At 40.4% G+C, this 21,175-nt stretch overlaps 1 protein-coding gene across 1 annotated transcript in view; it reads right to left on the bottom strand.

Moving 5' to 3' along the window:
• Positions 1–9,065: 9,065 nt before the first annotated feature.
• LOC146862138 (thioredoxin-2-like) overlaps positions 9,066–21,175 on the bottom strand; it is an 83,305-nt gene continuing 71,195 nt past the window's right edge. Inside the window, exons 4-5 of the mRNA XM_085643226.1 lie at positions 13,293–13,358; positions 9,066–9,243 (exon numbers count right to left, since the gene is read on the bottom strand). Coding sequence (XP_085499352.1) covers positions 9,181–9,243; positions 13,293–13,358 — 129 coding nt within the window. The 3' untranslated portion in view covers positions 9,066–9,180. The remainder of the gene's footprint in view (positions 9,244–13,292; positions 13,359–21,175) is intronic.

Here is a 21,175-nt window from a genome sequence, read left to right on the forward strand (position 1 = left end):
CCTTTGGTTGCACCACACTGCGGCATTTTGAAAGCAAAGGGATGAGACATATCTACAAGGATATGATGGATCCCTTTGCTCTCCCCTGCGCTGGCGCACAATTTTGTGCCATGTGCCAATGCAGGCACCCTTGCACCATAGTCCAAGGATGCCTGTGTCATGGGGATGATTGTTTAAGTGTCCCTTCCTGCACATAAACAATCTGAAATGTCATTTTTCATCTCTTATGTATGCTGTGCACGCAAAGAACTTGAAAAATGTCATTTTTTAATGATTGTTTATGTGCAGGAAGGGACACCTTAACCCCTTCCATGCTGGGCGGATTCCCCTGCTGTGCTGATCTTTTCCTGCGCGGGCGTGGTCATGACGGAACGGTTCCGTCATGAGCACAGCTTAACCGACGCTCATGACGGAACCGTTCCGTCATGAGCGTCGAAGGGGTTAAACAATAACCAGGGATAATTTCCTCGTGCAGAATGCAGAACGCAAAGAAAGAGGAAAAAACCGAGGAAAAATTACCACATTTCTCCTGGTTGCGCCTCCCTGTGGCTCCAATTTAGATGCGTTTCCAGGTTTACAATTTCTTGTAAATCTAGAAAGGTGTCTGGTTCCATGGGTGTCACGTGGCAACACCCACAGCAACAACCATGGAACACCCCTGTCACGCAAAGTGCTGCGTTTAAAGGGGCCATATTTAGAAGGACAGGAAAAGCCATGCAGGGTAACTTTTCTTGTCCTTGTAAATATGGGGCAGCAAAATGCGCCACCGGTGCGTCACAAAAAGTGACACACCGGCAGCACAAGGGGCTTGTAAATAGGCCCTACGGGCCCGATTCACAGAACTAACTTAAGACAAAATCCTAAACTTACTACCATTTTGGTATTCACAGAAGGCACTTACTCATTTTGGTATTCACAGAAGGCACTTACTCATTTCGGTATTCACAGAAGTTAGGAGTCCTAACTTTAGGACTCCTAAATGCCTTCTGTGAATACCGAAAGTCTTAAAATTAGGATTTTTCTCAGTTTAGTAGTAGTAGAGTTAGGACTCCTAACTTTAGGACTCCTAAATGCCTTCTGTGAATACCGAAAGTCTTAAAATTAGGATTTTTCTCAATTTAGTAGTCCTAAATCTAAATTTAGGACTACTAAATTGAGAAAAATCCTAATTTTAAGACTTTCGGTATTCACAGAAGGCATTTAGGAGTCCTAAAGTTAGGAGTCCTAACTATACTACTACTAAACTGAGAAAAATCCTAATTTTAAGGCTTTCGGTATTCACAGAAGGCATTTAGGAGTCCTAAAGTTAGGAGTCCTAAATTTAGGACTACTAAATTGAGAAAAATCCTAATTTTAAGACTTTCGGTATTCACAGAAGGCATTTAGGAGTCCTAAAGTTAGGAGTCCTAACTATACTACTACTAAACTGAGAAAAATCCTAATTTTAAGACTTTCGGTATTCACAGAAGGCATTTAGGAGTCCTAAAGTTAGGACTCCTAACTTCTGTGAATACCGAAATGAGTAAGTGCCTTCTGTGAATACCAAAATGAGTAAGTGCCTTCTGTGAATACCAAAATGGTAGTAAGTTTAGGATTTTGTCTTAAGTTAGTTCTGTGAATCGGGCCCTACGAGTTTATGACCACAGAGACTCTGCAATCGTGGCGAAGACATCCACACCTAAAAAGATGGGAGAGGTCTCACTTTGTGTGCATGGAGCTCTCTGACTGACTGCGAAGACTCTGCAGTCATAAACGTACTATTAGCACGCAGTTTGTGAATAAAAAATAAATAATGACATTTTACTTATGGGAATCATGCCCATAGTTCATGAACTTAAGGCCAAGCAGTAGCATGGGAGACCTGCAGTAGTGTACACTATAATGTAAGCCCAAATTCAAATATATAGGAACTGCTGTTAAATCAAAAGTCATAATGATTTGCAGAAACTTGCTGCCTTTGTAGGCTACATTGGCTGCCTTGTGCCAAGGATAGAAGAGGTGCCAGAGTAATTAAAAGCTTTTTAAAAATTCTGCTGTGTTTTAGCATTGCGACCATTCCACTTAATGATGACAACCGTACCTGAGCAGGCGATAGAGCAGTACTAAGCAAATTCATAATTTAAACTCTCAATCCCAGTATAGAATTGACTGTGCTGGGGTTTATTCACCCACCCGCTGCATCACAGCATCACTCACTCACAATTCTCCTGCCCTCACTCTCAGCCAGCTGGCCACTGTGGCTGGTAATCTGATTCACGGCTTGGAAACACTTTCCTTGTACCCGAGACCCATGTGATTGGTGAAATGGACATTGACTAAGGAGATGGGCTCTTCGCGAAAAGCACTGCTGTCTTTTAGCAAAACAGGAGCTCATGTTAAAGAACGACTGCAATTACGCTTACACAACATCGGTGATTGTGAAAGATGTATTATAAACAATCAGGGGGGGCGTGGTTTCGGAGCCAACGAAGATGGCCGTCCTGATGCAGAGCTCCGTGGCGACGTGAGGAGACGGATCTCCTCCTGGTGGTCTAATCACTGCTTGAGCCCCAAAAACTGCTCAAAATCAGCTATGACACCCAGATGAAGCCTTGTGTCATCTTTTAAGTGCCTGGGGTGAGCGCTTTTCATTGTTTTTTCTTCGGCTTGGCCAAGCTCTGTTTTTCGCGACCGCCGTTTTGTTTTTCTCATTTGCCGTCCGAGCGCTTTTTCCTGCTCAAAATGTTTCTTCGCTTCAACTATTTTTTCTTGTTTCCTTGGCGTTTCGATTTCTTATCATTTTAGTTCCCATGTACTATTGAAAAATGCTGTTTTATGTGGTATTTTCAGTAACTACTTTTTTCCTCATAAGGTACATAACGTTCTAACCGATATATGGACAGACTTTGTTGAAGAGTTGCTTTTTTGGTCATTTAATACTGCGCTCCACAAGTGTCTTCCTATTAATTTCATATTTCATGCACATGCGTGCTCTATACGTAGTAGTACCAACCTCTCTGACTGTTCTATATTAGAGGACCATAATCCTTTCACCATTTTGCAGGAGAATATTGTTGATTTGCAATCCAATATCTCTACTACTGGTGATACATCATCTAATAACGTATCAAGAAGGATCCACCCTCTCCTTCCAGTTCTCCAACGTCAATATCTATGGAATTAATTCTGGAAGAGATATGAGCTCTTAAACCCTACATGGAGGAAACAAATGTACGACTCCAAGGTCTTGAGGAGCAATGGTCTCACTTAGAGCAAAATGTTACTCATTTGGAAAGGCGAATTGTTCAGGCTGTAACCAACCAAGGGGCATATCATCAAGGACCTGCGATAATTATCGCTAAGCGCACTTAGCGCTAGGATAATTATTGCTGTCTAACGTGGAATTTTATCGCTGAGATAGAGTGCTATTAGCAATGCTTTTCTCAAAAGCAATAAAATTCCAAGCGCTAACTGCCAAATGTGAGATTATCGCTGGAAATCCAGCGATAATCTCACAAAGTTTGGCGATAGCTTGATGATGGGGCAAGGCATACTTAGCCATGATATCCACCTTACATAGGATATCATGGCTAAGTCAGTCTTGAAGCAGGCGTAAGGAAAGTAGCGATAACAGAGGTTATCGCTACTTTGCTTGTCGCTCTGCAGGTTAGCATGCCCATTGATAATTGGAGAAATGTCGCTTAGCGACATTTCTCCAGTTATGTCAGGGCAGGAACGCCCACTTTGCTTCTCATTAGAGATGCAAAGCTGGGCGTTCAGAAAACAGGCGCTAATGCAAGGTTTCAAGCGATAGCGTGACCTTGCTGATTAAGCGATAAAATTATCGCTGCTTTTCGTCCGAAAACGGACGCCAATGCGGCGATAATTTTGTATCGCCTCGTTGATGATATGCTCCCAAGGGCCTTCTTTACATATGAAGATTTGACATCTTAAACAACAAGTGGAAAATTTAGAAAATCGTAACAGGTGTAACAATTTACGCATTTATGGTCTTGCAGAAAACCTTGAAGGTTCTGATCCTCTTCACTTTTTTCAATCCTTTTTACCACAGCTTCTAGGTTTTCCTGAGTCTCCCAAATTAAATATTCAAAGAGCTCACCGTTTGGGTCAGATCCCACGTTCGTCATCATCTTCAACCAAGCCAAGAGGAGTTATTCTGTATTTCTTAGAATACACTGATTTGCATGCTGCTAAACACAAAGGAAAAATTTCCTGGCAAGGCTCCACTCTCTTTTTTGCTCAGGATTATGCTAAGGTGACAGCAGACCGGCGGAATTTGTTTTTGAACATGAGACCTGCTCTTCGCAGCTTGAACGCTAGATTTGGTTTGTTTCATCCTTGCCTTATGAAAGTTACTTACAACAATAAAACCACTACCTATGAAGAGCCTGCTTGACTACAACACTTCTTGGATACTTGCAGAGAAGATACCATGGATGTTCCTGGTCCATCGATGATCTGACTGTTCTTTTGTTGATTGTTTTATTGCTCATTAAGCTGTTTATATTGTTTTGTATTTTTGTAATATTTGTTGTATCACTTTTTATTTAATCTCTTTTTCTTACTATCAGGCGCGGTTTTTCGTGGTCTTCTGATATGTGATTCCTATTTCCCGCCTGGATGACGTCTCCCTCTCCCATCTTTGTCCTGGAGTTTCCCACTTGAGTGTGCCGTCTTACTTATGTGGCTTCACCATCCCCATGTATCATTCTATGTTTGTGCTATGTTTCTTGTTTTTCTTTTCTTTTATTTTTGTACTGTCTTCTTTCAAGATATCTCTTCTGTTACCTTTTTCTTATCTGATCTGTTTTATCGTTATTTCTTTCGAATTTTCATTCTTTCCTTCTCTCTCCCTTTTCTTTCCTTTTCCTTTTTCTAGCCTTCTTCTTTCTTTTTCATTCATGCTCATTTCTGGATCTTGCTTTCCTATATTTCCTACTTTATAATATTTCTTCTGTGTACTGATAGTTCACTGATCTCCCCTTATTTGACGATTATTTCTATTACAATGCTTTATTGTGTTATTTACAGTTGGTCATATCAAATTGTTCTTACTGTTTTAAATGCTTAGATGTCATTAAAAGTTATATTCTGGAATGTTAAAGGTTTGGGATCTCCTATAAAACGTCGAGGAGTTTTATCACACATTGCTGGGTTGAAAGGTGATATAGTAAAAAATTATTGGACATTCCCATTACCCATGATAAATCACTTGTGGACTGTAGTTGGGAATCCTATCCAGGAGAAATTTTTCCTATTCAAACATGGGATAAAATTTGGACGAAAATAAGGAAGTCTTCTAGAGCAGCAAATGTTACCCAAACTTTATTTTTTATCTATAATAGACTTTGATAACCCCAGTTAAATTACATAATATTGATACCCCATCCCCCCTACCTGCTGGTCTTGCACAACACCATCAGCTGATCTTAAACATATATTATTTCACTGCCCAATTATTTATACTTTTTGGACCCAAGTGCAGCGACAAATTAATAAAATTTGTCACACTCATATCCCTTTTTCTCTTTCAAACATTTTCTAGGTAGAATTTCTGATGTCTGGTCCTCTCAGACTACAGATGTTCATATTATTGATCTACTCATTGCCTTTGCTTTTCAACAAATCACTAAATCATGGAAGGATACCTCTACTGTATCGTTTCAAGCATGGTGGTATGAAGTTAGCTACAACCATAGATTAGATAGAGCCAACCTCGCTTGCTATTAAAAGAGATATACTGAATTGTTAAATGTGTCAGCTAACCTAGTTCAATCACATAACCCGTCCATTGAAGAGGCATCCAAACCTCCTTGACTTTATGATTATTATTGTCTTGAATATTTTATAATCCAAGTTTTCATTGTAGGAATTCTTGTGCTTAACTGTTTTGATGCAATCTTGAAACTTAATATGGAGTTTATATCCTTATTGCTCTCTATCCTTCTATCCCCCTTTCTTTCTCCTTCCCCTTCCTCTTCCATTCATAAAATTTTTGCAATATGTTTAACATAATTATCTTATTTGCTTTTCAATATTGTATTGTATTCTATTTCTTTTTGATCAATAAAATTCGTCTTTAAGCTTTAAAAAAAGAAACAATCAGGAGGGCTTTTAGTTGAATCAAGTAAAAGGTCTCATTGACTGCTCCCTGGAACAGCCTGCTGTCCCTTTCACAGAACCCTCCTAACTCCTTTACATGTTAGATTCATCCCCTTCTCTGCATCCCAGGTGACATCATTCTGGGCGACATCTCAGAGCTCCACATGCTATGTGCACAGCCATATCACAATCATCTTAATAGGATATCATTTATGTTTTAAAATATTATCACTGTATTTGGCTCTTAGATTTTTCCGTTTTAGTATTGACAGGCTCAATTGACTTTTTCCAAAGAGTTACAGGACTTAATTTTTTATAATGACAGAGCAAGCTGTGTGCCACACCGTAGATTGTGTCTAAGCAGCCTATGTTCTCTCAGCATGTTTAGTATCAGGCTCAATGGGGTTTTTATGACAGTGCTACAGGACCTCTTTTCTAACCATGACATAGCACATTGCATTGCTAAACCCTAATCGGTATCTATTCAATAGCTGGCCGTGGCAGCATCATTACCAGACACTATGGTACAAATTGGATCTTTTTCGTTTATGGTACGTGGAAGTTTTGACATTAATACATTACCATATCGCACTACACAGGGAAGTACTTATTACAAGTGATAGTTTTTTAACATGAACTTAGAACCATTCCTTGCCCCATCCCCACACTGGTGACAGCACCACTAGTGGAAAAGAGGCGAGATGGTGGTCATAGCAACCATGTTTGTGGCCCGGTTATTATAGAGCAAAATTATAGTCTATTAAATCAAACACATTGGGCACGATTCACAGAACTAACTTAAGACAAAATCCTAAACTTACTACCATTTTGGTATTCACGGAAGGCACTTACTCATTTTGGTATTGCCTCCTGTGAATACCAAAATGAGTAAGTTACTCAAAATGAGTAATTTACTCAAAATGAGTAAGTTACTCATTTTGGTAATCACAGAAGGCACTTACTCATCAATGTGTAAGTGCCTTCTGTGAATACCAAAATAAGTAAGTTCCTTCTGTGAATACCAAAATGAGTAAGTGCCTTCTGTGAATACCAAAATGGTAGTGAGTTTAGGATCTTGTCTTAAGTTAGTTCTGTTAATCGGGCCCAATAGGTTTTAACACCGCTGGTATTCTGAAATCACTAATTTGAAAGTGCTTACATACGTGATAATGGAGAAGAAGGACCCAGAAATAAAATATTTGCCTAAGATCACACAACTTTAAATATTCACACAAATGAGGATGCTCTTATTTTTCCAGGTTTTCTGGTTTCATTTTGTACAACTTAGCCACTTAATAGGTATTTGTCTCTCCGTTTACCTCAAATGTTAATGCTTAGTTTGACCTACATCTGCATGGGTTTAGAGCAAGGGTGGCAGGCAGAAGCCACAGGAAAGCTTGGCTAGTTTTGGGATCGAGGTTCCAGCAGGACCTCAAGCTGGGCTAGAGCCAGGCTTCAGGCTCGAGTCTAGATAGAGCTTTCAGTAGCTTGCCTACCACCAAGGTCCAATGTGTCCATTTCTGTAAGCCTCTCCAAAGGTATCTTACTGAAATGTATTGACAATATTTATCAGCACTGCAAATGCTTCTCAAAATGTTGCATACATGTTGAATGATGTGTTAGTCTTCATGTGAGGTGGGTTTCAGGACTGGTGCGTAGTGTTTTCATTTACCCTTTCCATGCATCGGACGGTCCCCGGCCGCCAGACGTCACGGTGGGCGTGTGCGGAGGACAGCCAGGGGCCGTACGAACCACGCCCACTCATTATTTCGCCCGCACCGCGGCGGAAATTGCGCCGCGGTAAAAGGGTTAATTTCCAACCAGGAGTAGTGTAGGTATGCTGGATGGTAGAATTGTGTGGATCCCTGCAGTTTCCAGAACTTCCCATCACAGAAATGGGAGGAAGCAAGGTTATTTTAGCAAAGTTTATGTTTGTAGGGCATTCTGGGTTCGAAAACATAATGGGATCCACGCATATCACTCCACTCTTGGACCCCCCTGGGTGTTAAGATTTCCAAAATGTCTGGGTTTCGTAGGTTTCCCTCAGTGACGGCCAGGCCCAGCCCATACATATACTGCTGCTACACACATTGCAAAAAGGGTTAATTTGCAAGACATAATTCCGATTTTTCCACATATTTTGTAGCAGCTATAGGCCGAGTCATACAAGTGGGGTACTGTTTCATAGAGAGCTATGTGAACTATTGTTACCAATTAAATTTGTCTCCAGTTCTGGCTTCAAAATGTAAACGAGTGAGCAAGGAAGAGCACATTTTTCAAATATTCCCTCTGAATCACATGATTGCATGGGTAACCCCAAACTTGCATTCCAGTTCAGGGAGGACCTGGCTTAGCCAGTCAGTTTGGGCTGGATTGTTCCCATTGGAGCTGGGTCAAGACTGATTTGCATAAAGCTGGGTCCAAACTGAGGTTGCAATGTGTGCAAAATACCAATGGGCTGGGATCCATCGAGTTATTACCAGTGTCTGAGAATAATTCAAGCATTCCATCCATCACTTTTTTGTATAGTTCAGTATGGGAGGACTGTGCCACGTTTAGTTAGGCTTGCGTTTCTTCAGTGGTGGTAGGTGTTTTGGCCTTTACCTTGTGGAGAAGTACGTCTAGGGCGTATGGAAAAAGGGGCTGAGGGAGGAAAGTGCTTGAAATACTTCCCAACCTGGGAGAGTGAAACGCAGTCCCAGACAGAGAATGGAAAGAACCAATTGTATTATAGGTAATACCTTAAAAAACAATTTCATCTGCAATCGCAAGGACACATTTAATTCCAATTGTATGAAAAGGCTTTGACCCTCTGTATGACAAGTTGTTCCCTATAAGATGGGTGTTTTTATTTAACTGCATGTTTTGAAACTGTTTTGAAAAATTACATAGACTTCAACTGCACAGATCGAAGGAGAGTCAGGCAATGAAAATTAGAAAGTGTATAAAAAACAACAAACATACACACTGTATATATCTTTATTGCACTTGTCATATGCCGCGACCTTGCTTGAATATAAGCTTGCATCTTCACATCTCCACAGTGGTTAGAAAAATCATCATATAAATCTTGAGCGATCATATGTGTAATTTTAGCTTTTTCTCGATTTCCTGAATTTCAGCTCCTTTGAACACGTCAACCTGCAAAGCAAAAACACATATCCATATATAAATGAGAAAGTGAGGTGCCATTCTTCTTCACAACATGTAGCATTAAAAAAAAAAGAAAACCGTCATGTGAACTAGGGCTCAGATTTACCAAGGGGTTGAATTGCCCTTGCATCATGCAAGGTAACGCGAGCCCTTAAGTCAGATTTACTAAGTCACTTGCATGGCTTAGTAAATCTAGAGTAACGCACAGCAGTGCAAGTTGCTGCCTTTTGTTACTCTGTGTTGGGAAGATGCTCCCTGGTTGGAGCATGGGTGTTCTCATGCATCCACCGATGGATTTTGGCACATTCCTATATTTACTAAGAATTGCAAACCTGGAAATGGTTCAAAATTATAAACCATCCCAAAAGAGGTGTAATGAGGAGAAATATGTTAATTTCTCCTCGTTATTCCCTCTTTCTATGCAGCACGCATAGAAAGAGGAAAATGCCTCTGAGTATTGGTTTTGTCCCTTCCTGCACAAAACCAATCCTGCTGGTAATGCAGGCACCCTTGCACAACCGCGCAATGGTTCCTGCGTAGGGTTAAGGCAGACTCAGTGAGCCAGCACACAGAGAGAGCCGGAATACACCAAATCCTAGTAAATATGGCACATGCCTGCTCCCTGCATTTGATTCAGGGCAATGTAGAAAGTGGTCTTGGCGTGTTGGGCCAAATGTTGGTATACCCGGGCCTGAAGTATTTTTCTCTACAAGCCTTTGAGGAACAAATACATCCACAATGATGCAGAGCAAGAAATGGAGCAGATCAATAAAACCGGGTAACTCTTTACAGACATACAATACATTTAAAGTGACAGGAGTGCATAGGGTTCTGCCAGCATCAGCTCAGGGCAGTGCTCACTGTTCTGCCCTCACAGTAAGAAGGAGAGGATATGGAATGATATGTCCATCCATAATTAAATGACCAATGTCTTCAGATTTTTCAGTCTTATTTCTTGTTGCAGCAGATGATCATTATCGACCAGAAAAAAAAATATAGGGTGGAATGGGTTTGCACAAAAGCTTAGTAGGCAAACCACAGATTCTAAAGGCCTGATTACAATCCCAGACATTATTTATCACCCCTGATAATTAGGGATACCACAGTATACGTTATTTATCGGAAGTGATAAATAACACCAATTATTAAGCGTTTATAGGAAATAACATGCAGATTTTGGTGTTTAACGCACCAAAATCTGCATTACATGGTAAATCCCATATGTTTTTCCCTGGTTAAATTTCAGCAGGATTGATCTGCTAAAATTGTATGAAGAATGAGATATTTAGCACGCCTGATAATTATTAAATGTGTTAAATACCTTCAAACTCGTAATTCTGACTCATGCGTAAACCGGAATTTACGCAGGGGTGAGAATATCACAAGGAACTTGTAATCAGGCTCTAATAAGGTAAATGCATACAACTGGGAGCAGGGAGGCCGAATGGGAAACATGGGATTAGACATGTCTTAAAGCTGAATAAGTGATGAATGGTAGGTCATGACAATGGGTAAGGGAATAATGCAGGAAAACAGCTCAAAGATGCCGTTAGCAATGGAGTCAAGCAGAAATCAAATGGACCTTCTGGACTTCTTGATCTTTGGGGTAGGCTAATGCTCACTCAAAGCATCCTTTAAGCTCACTTTGGAAATTCTGAGACAAAATGATGTTATGAACCTTTTTCTAGAGAAGAGCTGAGGTTGAGAATGTACTGGTCCCATTATCTGTACTTTCCTTAGAGCATTGATGATTGATTTACAATGTGGGAAGAATAGGGTTTGGTTTCAGCCATAGGTGAGGAATACTTGGTAGCAGATGCTGCAGTAAATACATTACATTAGTTCTGAATTTACACACTTATTGTTACCAATTACCAACCCCCCACAACATACAATGAGAACAGTATGCTTGTACATAAGCTACATATTGAACAGCCTGGTTCTTATCAGAAAATCAAAGTTCTTCTAGGTAACAATCTTCAACAATATTAATTATGGTTTTGCGCCCTCCCCCAAGTTTCTGCCTGAAACTCTTATCGTTAAAGAAATAAACCATCCCATATGTCAGGTTATGTGGCATTTGTATAGTTCATGTTTACCAATTACTTGGCCCCTTAGCACTTTGATACAGAGTTTGCCTTCTGTGTTTGTCCAACATGTTGGGATCTATTGGTGAATATGGGCATGCACCCAAAAAGGATGTGTGGAGGGGGAATCATGCAAACTGCTGTCCAAACCCATATGGATTTTATATATGTTACAATTGCCTCAGGACATTGCCTTGGAATACAGGTGACCCCATTTCCATTGGCTGCATTATTAATTAGTTCTAGACATCTGGAGTTACTCCCCTTGTGACACAAAAGTGGTGGTCTCTAGCATTTCTGGTGGATAGATGTGAAGTTACATGACTTTGAAAAGCTAAAGAACCAGTGGATAGACTAATAAAACATGTTTCTCTTTCAGAGAAACTATTATAAATGGATAGAAGAAAATGTAAATGATTTGTTTTTTACAGATATCTATGATGCTACAGTGAAATTATGAAATGTGTTAAATACAAAATGTTTAGTAGGCAACCATACTTATAGGCCTGTAACATAAAAATGAAGCATTGGTTATTGACTGGACAGATCTGATGATGCCATGAATAAATAAGAAAATATATTAATACTGAAAGGCTTGTTTTTCACATTAAACGACCATTGTGCAAGATGTTTTTCTTCTGTTTGCCGCAGATGTTGCAACTTTGGAAGCTACTGTTTGTTAGCTAGTGAATAGACACTCGTTTGTATTTCTTTTTTTTTGTGACACGAGTTTTCGAAATAAAGCTTATACAATACAATACATGTTTGTATTTAACGACTGACAGTGAGGTTCTCACCTCAAAAGATGCAGACGACAGGGACAATGAATGATGGGAAGAAGTTTGTGGAAAACAAGAAAGGATATGCCGCAACATTCAAAGACACATGGTTAAAAGACGATTGTACCCTGGAGAGAAAATGGGAAGTAAACCTGTTTCCTGGAGCGTGCTGGAATCTTATTAGTCACCATGAAGAAGTAAAAATATAAATGTTGCTACATAGAAAATGTTTATTTATATAGTGCATGTTGTTAGACAAATTCTAGGCAGATTGATTGGGATTTTCATTCCTCCTTTTCCTTAGACTAAGAGCAACATTTCCTTCTACCCACCCCCCGACACTTTGAGAGGAAACTCTTCATTGAGTTCCTTGGATTTCTTTATATGAGAAGTCTTAGCTTATTTCATGGTCTGCAGATATTTGAGCTTAGAATACTTACCACCTTATTTTGCTAAAGCTACATGCTAATGCTCGATTCCCTCATGAGAACCCTTCATAAGTATTTGAATGTAAACATGTTTTCCTTCTAGCATTTTTTTATTTATTTAGAATAGGGTAGTTACTTTATGGATTATGCATGTTTCATTATTATTATATTGATTGCATTATTGACTAATATATTCATGTATCTTATTACCTAATATTGATTGATTGATTATAACAACCATTGTTGATGAGACTTGGAAATAATACTTTAATAAAGATGACAAACTAAAAGATCTAATACAAAACCTTTTTAACACACTAAATCTATTTATTGACCGAATTAGAAAAAATGATAATTGATAAAGTTTTATATTGGCTGCAGCTCATTACATTTATGCAGACATCAAAGATCCATCGACCTTTATAGCGGGGTTTAGGAATGATGTGTAGGTGAAAGAGAAAACACATGCTCCAACACTACCATGGCCCACAGTCCCAGTTTTGAGTATCTGAATATCTACATTTCCTCCGATTCCCAAAGGATCAGTTCTCAATCACCATCTCTGCTACAGAGTGCTGGATGTGATAATTTAGAAAAGTCGTATGACAGCATACAAGTCACATGTTTATATCTAAAACACAGGGTATGAGGGTGCTACTTTATGACTCCCTAAAATCAGATTTATACAAGAACGAAAAATGATGTAATAATATAAAAAAAATTGAAAATATCACACAACATACCTTCTCGCAGTTCTTGATGAAAAGATAGGTGGACGGTGATGTAATTCCATACATTTTGGCTATATCCTATGTTGGAAACAAAAGAAAAAACTATCAGACACGCTCATCTCCATGTTCCTGCATGAGATAGTGTAAGGGACGTTGTAAACATCACTCATGACTGACAGCTCAAGTAACATTGAGGTGCCAGAAATGACCTGGTCCAGCAGCATTTATAAGCAACCAGGAGTGTAAAAATACACTGCTTCAATATAATACATACTGCAAAATGCAAAACAATTACAAGAGCCATAGTGGAGTTCAGAACAGAAGCATTTTTTGTCATAACCTAAAATCATCAGCCCTGGGGGATATGTTTTTAATTGAACTCTCACACACAGGTACGATTAACTTCAGTGATCAAAAAACACAAAAATAGCAGTACAACGTCTTAAATGTAGAGTGACACTTTTAAACACCCCCGACAGCTAGATGTATACCTCAGGGATGGTTATCAATGCCAGGCAGGCACCCCTGTATGTGCCTTTCTCGAGGAGTTTGCAAAAAATATAATGAAACTCTAATATCACAGCAGGCAATCAATACATGTTTGTAACCAGTAAACTGGCGCATTTACAAAAACTGCTTGTGGTTTAAGTGGTTATAGTCAAATGACTGAAGTCCACGATCCTACAATTAACAAAGCAAGCGAACAATTGTGCATTTGCTGTTGAAAGGGTGGAAATTAAAAATGAAAGACATACTGAAAACAGCAGGTGCTTTTTATTTGTAAAGGGCCTACAAGGCGGAGGGCTTCACACAAATTAAGGTTAATAGAACGTAGAGATTAGGAGAAAAAGGAGAGGGAACTGGAATTAAGCATCAAAACGTCATGAAGAGGTCTAAGCCTACAAACATGGTGAATAGGTCCTACGACAGAGGTCAACACAACAAATGTAACACTATTAACATAATGCCTAGGATACAGATATAAATAGGAACAAGAAAATGCAAAATACTACATAAGAATTACACCACCCAAACGTCCTAAAAAAGGAAGGTGAAGTCCCTGTGAAATAGGATAAATATGAAAATAAACGGGTAAAATAAATTACATGTGAATAATACACTTGGATCCACATTACAAATTCTCGGCTAAATTCCGATCCCTGCGCACACATATGTTTGTCCTGGAATGGGAATTCAGAGTCCTGAGACAATTATCTCACATTGTTTCCCCTTGAAAGGTTTCAGGCGGTCAAACCTGTCAAAATTTGAGGGGGAAAACATACATGTCAACATTTTAGAAAAGGAAGGTGGGAGCTTTTAAAAAAATAAATAATCGGGACAATGTATTTCTCCCATTGACTTCTAATGAAGCAGAAACAACTTCAGGCGGGAGACAGACAAAATAAAGCTATTCTTGGCAGCAAAAATCAGGAGTTTTCCGTCTGAATCGGGTCTATTGGCATGGATGGGAAAATGTACAGGGGGCAGGGGGCTGGGAAAAAACATGCAGAATTTGGGGGCATATTATCAAGCCAGGCTATAAAATTCACGCCGCTTTAGCGGCAGAAAACTGCCGCTAAAACGGCGATAATGGGCTTGATAATATGCCCTAGAGAATTCCAATCGAAGCCCATGTTAGATGTGAAGGACATCTAACATGGGCTTCAAATGGAATTCCATAGATCATATTATCAATCCCTATTATCGCCGTTTTAGCGACAGTTTTCTGCCGCTAAAGCGGCGATAATTTTATCGCCTGGTTTGATAACATGCCCCTTGGTTTGTTAAATTGTTGAAACAGCAATTGCTACAATGCCCAGCCTGGTGCTCACTTACTGGGCACTGCATTTACATGCATCGGAGGCCACACATGGCATTAAACACATATAGATGGAATGGGAGGGATTTTCTAGCCCCTCACTGGTCCAGCCAAGTAAGCAGCTGGTGTGTAGGGCTATGAGAACATCTAAGGGGAGTTTTTACTGCCCACAGTTCCTCCCTAACCATGCTGACCTGCTCGAGCTACTTTTTCTCCTGGTGGGAGGCAGGTGGGAGAGGGGGCAGGAGGAGCATCACTGCTCTTCCCACCCTCCTTACCACCACCAACCAAAGAAATCCCCAAACACCACTTCCCCATTCAGTTTGAGACAGCTCCTTCGTCTCTCAGAGTTTCTCTGCCCAAGAGAAGCTTTGGAGTGGAAGCAGCTGTGTGTCCGTGTCCTAGCAAGGAGTTGAGTGCTGTTCCTAACTTTTATTAGCCTAATCAAAAATCCACATAGCCCTTGGTTCATTGCTGGGGGATAAAGACACACATATCTGCACCCCAGTAAAGAGCCAAGGCACTGTTTGGATTTCTATTCTCATCCCTGGAAAAAAAACAGTGCCCGGATCCTCAATGGCCACAGACATGCTCATAGGTGCACCCAGTGAGGAACCTGAATGCTGTGTAGACTTATGTTTTAGCACCATACTTTTTTCCTCAGCACCTGGCTACTTCCTGGGGTACACGTGAAAGCCTAGCATCGTCCAGCACCTCAGAGAACCTACCAAATCACGGAAATTCTGGAAAATAGGCATCTAGAGGACTCCTGACTGGTACGGCTTGTGAGGAAGCCATCAGTTTTTCCTATGCAGATATCGCTCACAAACATTGGTTAAAAAGAGGATTTCCTCATATTTGTGATGGAAAGCTCAGGCATGTGTGGAGAACGGCAAAACTCCCAACATCTTGTGTTCGCAAACACCTATCACTTAAAAAAGTGCCCAACATATGTGGGTGGGCCTTTCTTAACTGACAGGGGCAAGTCAAATATGTGATTGTGAGAAGTCAATATATTATCAATGTGATCTTTACATGGTTACAATCATGTCCTATTTGTGCAGTAGGCCCACCTATACATGTGGGAGACCATTTTCATTGTATGAAGTGTGGGAGTACCAAATGGTATGAATTTTCCCATTTACTTGAAGTTCTTGAATTCTGATCACAGAGAATTGAGGAATAGGGATTTTTTAATCTATACTTCGACAATGGGATACTTTGAGATTCTTGTCAAGAGCACATATTGCATTCCTTGCAAGCCACATCACAGTGGACTCCCCTGTGCCTCCAGTTTTACGAAGTGCCTGGGATTGTTACATTAACCAGAATGCAAGCCGACCCTATATTGTTATATGGCCCTTAGGGACATTGTCGATATTGCTAAATTAGAATGAGCTTTGCTGCCATGATGCTGCTTTTGCGCATGCTACTACATGACTTTGTTTTTGCAAGACTCTGTTTGTGCCTTTCACATGAGAATCGGCTGCTTTTCGTGTTCTCTGTATTTCCTGGAGTTTAGTCTGAACACGATGTGCAAGGTCGATAAACAATGCCCCTTGTTATTCTGTTCTGGTCAGTCCCTAGCACCTAGACATAACATGCTACACACAGCTGCTGTACTGAAGACTCGTGCTTTGATATTACGTTGTTGCATGTTGTTTTAACACACTTGGAGAAAGCCGTTCCATGGAGAAGAGCTCCACTGTTCCAATGATGTAAACCTTACATTCAGGCTTTAAGATATGGGGTCTGCTGCAAAAGCCCAGAGATCTTCCTTTATATAAAATAAACTTCTTCTAGTCAAGGGGAGGGTGGTTAGGCCTAATTGTCATTTTGCCACAGTCTTTCGATAATGACTTCCCCCTTTGTATTCTATGGAATTGTAAGAATGCTAACTGTGCTGAGTTTATGCATTTTGCTGCTGGTAGTGGCTCGTATACTGTACTGTAGAGCACGATAGTTAAAATAAACAATTGAACTATTTTTAGTGACTCTGCTAATTCTTATTGTGGACAAGTATGAGTGAGTAAGCGAAAGAGTATGTCTTGCTCCAGCGAATCCTGAGAGAGTCGGGAGTGTTGTGTTCTGGGTTGTCTAATCATTTTTTAGCTTCATGATATTTGGAGGAGAACGAATGAGACACTATAGCTAGTAGGTATTTGGATTTTGGGCACTAATGTCGTAGGTTGGTACACCCCTATACACCGAGGTCCTGTTTTCCTGCGCATAGTTCTGTGTATGTGCAGAATCCCTGCAACAATATTAAATACTGCAAACTTCCCTGATTGAATTCCCACCCCATCAAAACATCCTCTGTTGTCTAGAGTGTGGATCCAGGCTCAAACCTATGGAAAATCCTGTACTAAAAAGGAAACTACCGTGCTTTGGGGTAAAGTTTTGTTCAGTGTGTTGTCCTGGCAAGCAAATCAGGATGAGGGCATTCTGGCACCTAGCAATAGAAACTTTATAATGTGAGAATATTAAAAATATATGGTTACCATGCAGCCCAGGTGTGATACCTGCGACCAAAAGACCTGTAAATTATACTGGTATTTTGCTTGCAGCTGCTGTTTTCAAAATTTCCAAAATGCACTATACCCAGTTTATTACCTATGAGCACTCTGAACCCATTTATCTAGTATCCCCCAGAGAAATTAAGTTTGTTTTCAGGACATGTTTCTGCGCAGTTCCAATTTTATTAATAAGATAAAGATGTAGATCCACTTTTTTCAAAATGCGAGGTGCATAATCAATATAAATGAAACATAAAAAAAAAAAAAATCGCTGGATTAAATAACAATGGCAGTGCATTTTTTGACATGTGGACTCCATATTCCCAAAACAAAGGTTTCAGGAAACATTGATTAGTATGCAATGCAGTGTAAGTAAGAAAAACATCTTTGAGGGATTGTTGAGAGTGCGCACAAAGATCACATAGTCTATTTTCTGGACCACTCCCATCCCAATCGCCTTTAACAGATTTTAATGGCAAAAAATCATACAAAACAATAAAAGAATTGTCAAACACAATGTTCCAAGTTCCACTTTAGATAAGGTTGGGGTAACGCCTCTAAATATGTGGCAGATGTAATCCTCATCTTCCTTTTTCTCCTACACAGCATCATATCACGATTCATTGACCTGGACCTAAAACTATGTTCCTTTTTTTTTGTGTCCTCATATCACCAGTGTTTGCAAAGCCAAGCCTGGTACCCGACCTGTTCCGCCTTCAGTCTACTTGCAATGAAACATCTAGCCCTGCTGCTCCAGTCCATCCAGTTTCCTGGTTACTGGTTTGCCACAGGTATAAACATAGGACGTCTCCATTAGGTTCTTGCTGTTCTATACCACCTCAAGTAATCGTCCCAAATCATACTACGAGGGCCCCCCTCAACTCCAGTATCCATTTTACATGTTTTTCGAACTACCTGGAGCCTGTCAAAACACTGAGGGGGGGAGAGGATCAGTCCATCTCTTGCAAATCTCTCTTCTGGCAAGAAGCATCATATAAAAAAGGAGATCCCTCCTATTTGCCGAAAAGGGCTGAGTAGGATGATCCTCCAACCCCATCAATATCAAACTTAGACTCATTGTTATATTTGCCTGGAGAGTATCATTGACAACTTTCTCAACAGTATGCCAAAAATCCTGTAATTTTGGGCACTCAAAAAACATATGCAAATCATCAGCGCTTAACATGGCGCATCTATGGCATCTTGGAGTTGGAACTGATACATCTTTTCAAGTTTCTGCGGGGTCCAGTACAACTTGTTGATTGTAAAAACACGGTTCCTTTTCAGTTAGCAGGTTTAACCACCTTGTAAAGTAGTTTTAAAGAAAGTTGCCAAGTTTTTTGCGGCTCCGTCATCCGAATTTCTCCTGCCCAGTTCTCATATAGGGCTTTTAGCTTCTTATCTTCAGATTCCAACAGAGCCCAAAACCAATCGGCAATTTCCTTTTTTCCGGGGGCATCATTCTTTAATTTTGATTCAATTTCCCATGACCCACCAATCTCCTGTCTGTTAGCCTCCACCCATGAGGATAGCTGCAGGTACTTGAATCTTGAGAGGTAATCACCCGTTTTTGCAACCAGCCCTTCCCATGGCCCATCGTCAGCAGATCCCCCCAACACCTCAATTCCCGCCCTCCTTAATGAGAGACTTAACCGATCTTGAAGGCACTCAGGTGTACTGGGTGAGTCCCAGATTGGAGAGAAATCTGAGAAATAGCCCATACCAACCTTACCGCCAACCAAAAGTAAGTGCTGCCTTTAAAATCTTCAGCCTAACTTTAAAAAAATACAATTCTTGACCCAAACTTACATAGAAAACCTTTAGATCCCCACTCCTTTACCATTTCTTTCAACAGACCTCCCCATAGCAAAGCCCCCGGATTACCTAGGAGGATTCTGCAGTTCTTCAACTGGAAAGCCATACAATACAGCCTTAGGTCAGGAAGGGCCAGGCCGCCCTTTTCCAGTTTCCACCTGAGTTTTTTCCAGGTGAGCCTAGCTCCTTGGATGCCCAAACAAAACTAACTAATTTCCCCTGTAACTTATCAATCATAACTTTAGGAAACGTCAGAGGGATACAATTAAAAAAAATATGTCAATTTAGGCAGTATCACCATTTTAATTAAATTCACTCTCCCATATAGGGTCAAAGGGGGATTCATCCATCTAGAGAGTGATTTGTCAATCTCTTTCGCTATCCTCTCCAGATTAAGCTGGGGAATTTGCTCTAGTGTCTTGATGATAATAATTTCAAGATATCTAAGCTCGCTCTGAACATTTCCCTTTGAATCTGGGACATCCCAACACATTACCCCGGTTTTTGCATTGTATCCCAGATAACCGGATAGTGCCCCGAACTCTTTCACTAAGACTTCCACCCTGGGAATGGTTAAAACAGGGTCTGCAGTGAAAATTACTAGATCGTCCACACATATTGAGATTTTATTTTTATAGGTGCCTGAACTGAAAGCAATAACCTGATTATCCCGACGCAGAATCTGGGCAAATGGTTTGATGTAAATATTGAACAACAATGGCGAGATAGGGCAACCCTGCCGCGTTCCCCTAGATCTCGGCAAACGTTTTGTGAGGGAGCTATTAAGTAAAATACTGGCTGTAGTACATTCATATAAGGCTTTCAGTGTTGTTATAAAGCTTGGGCCAAACCCCATAACCGCCAAACTTCCCATAAATAGACCCAGCAAACACGATCAAAAGCCTTGGCAGCATCTAATGTAACTACAGCCATGGGTATCGACCTTGATGTAGCCAGGTCTATATTACCGATTAACTGCTAGGTCAATTCATGTATCTGCCTCCCAGAGACAAATCCTTTTTGATCAAGATATATAAGTTGGGGGGCCAATTTAGCCAGCCTCCCAGCCAAAATGCTGACAAAGATCTTATAGTCAGCATTTAGCAGGGATATCGGGCGGTACAACTCTGCCTTTCCTGGTTCTTTATCTGGTTTTAGGATCAGGACCATGGTAGCTGCTCTCCATGATTCTGGGACCCGCGCCTTCCCTGTATAAACCAAATAAAACAAGATCTCCCATAAAGGGAGAACTCCATCAAATAGTAATTTATAGACCTCTCAGGGGATGGCATCGGAGCCAGCAGCCTTCCCATTCTTAGTTCTCTTCATGGCCCCCCGATCTCTTCCTGAGTAATGTGTACTTTCATAATCTCTTTCCCTTCACTAGTCAGACCAATTGCCCCCAACCAGTTATCAAACACCTCACCCGAGGATGCCCTCAGCTCATTAATCGTATTCCTGGTTCTTTCAAAACTGGCTTTCCAAGCCAATAACGCCCCCGCTTTTTCCCCGTATTCAAACTGTCTCATATTTCCTGCCTACCACCTTGCCTTACACTTTGAATTCAGTTTAATTTTATAGTTTAATTGTGTCTCTTCTAATCTTTTTTATCAACCCTTCCCTATCTTCCCCCTCACTTAGAGATTGTAAGGAGGCCTCAAGGATACCCACTTCTCTTTCCATACCTGCTAATTCTGCCCTCTCGCCTCTTCCTTTAGAGCATCCCAAGACTTTTTAAAATCCCT

The sequence above is a fragment of the Triturus cristatus genome, chromosome 2_2, assembly GCF_964204655.1.
Source record: "Triturus cristatus chromosome 2_2, aTriCri1.1, whole genome shotgun sequence".
Taxonomy (NCBI): domain Eukaryota; kingdom Metazoa; phylum Chordata; class Amphibia; order Caudata; family Salamandridae; genus Triturus; species Triturus cristatus.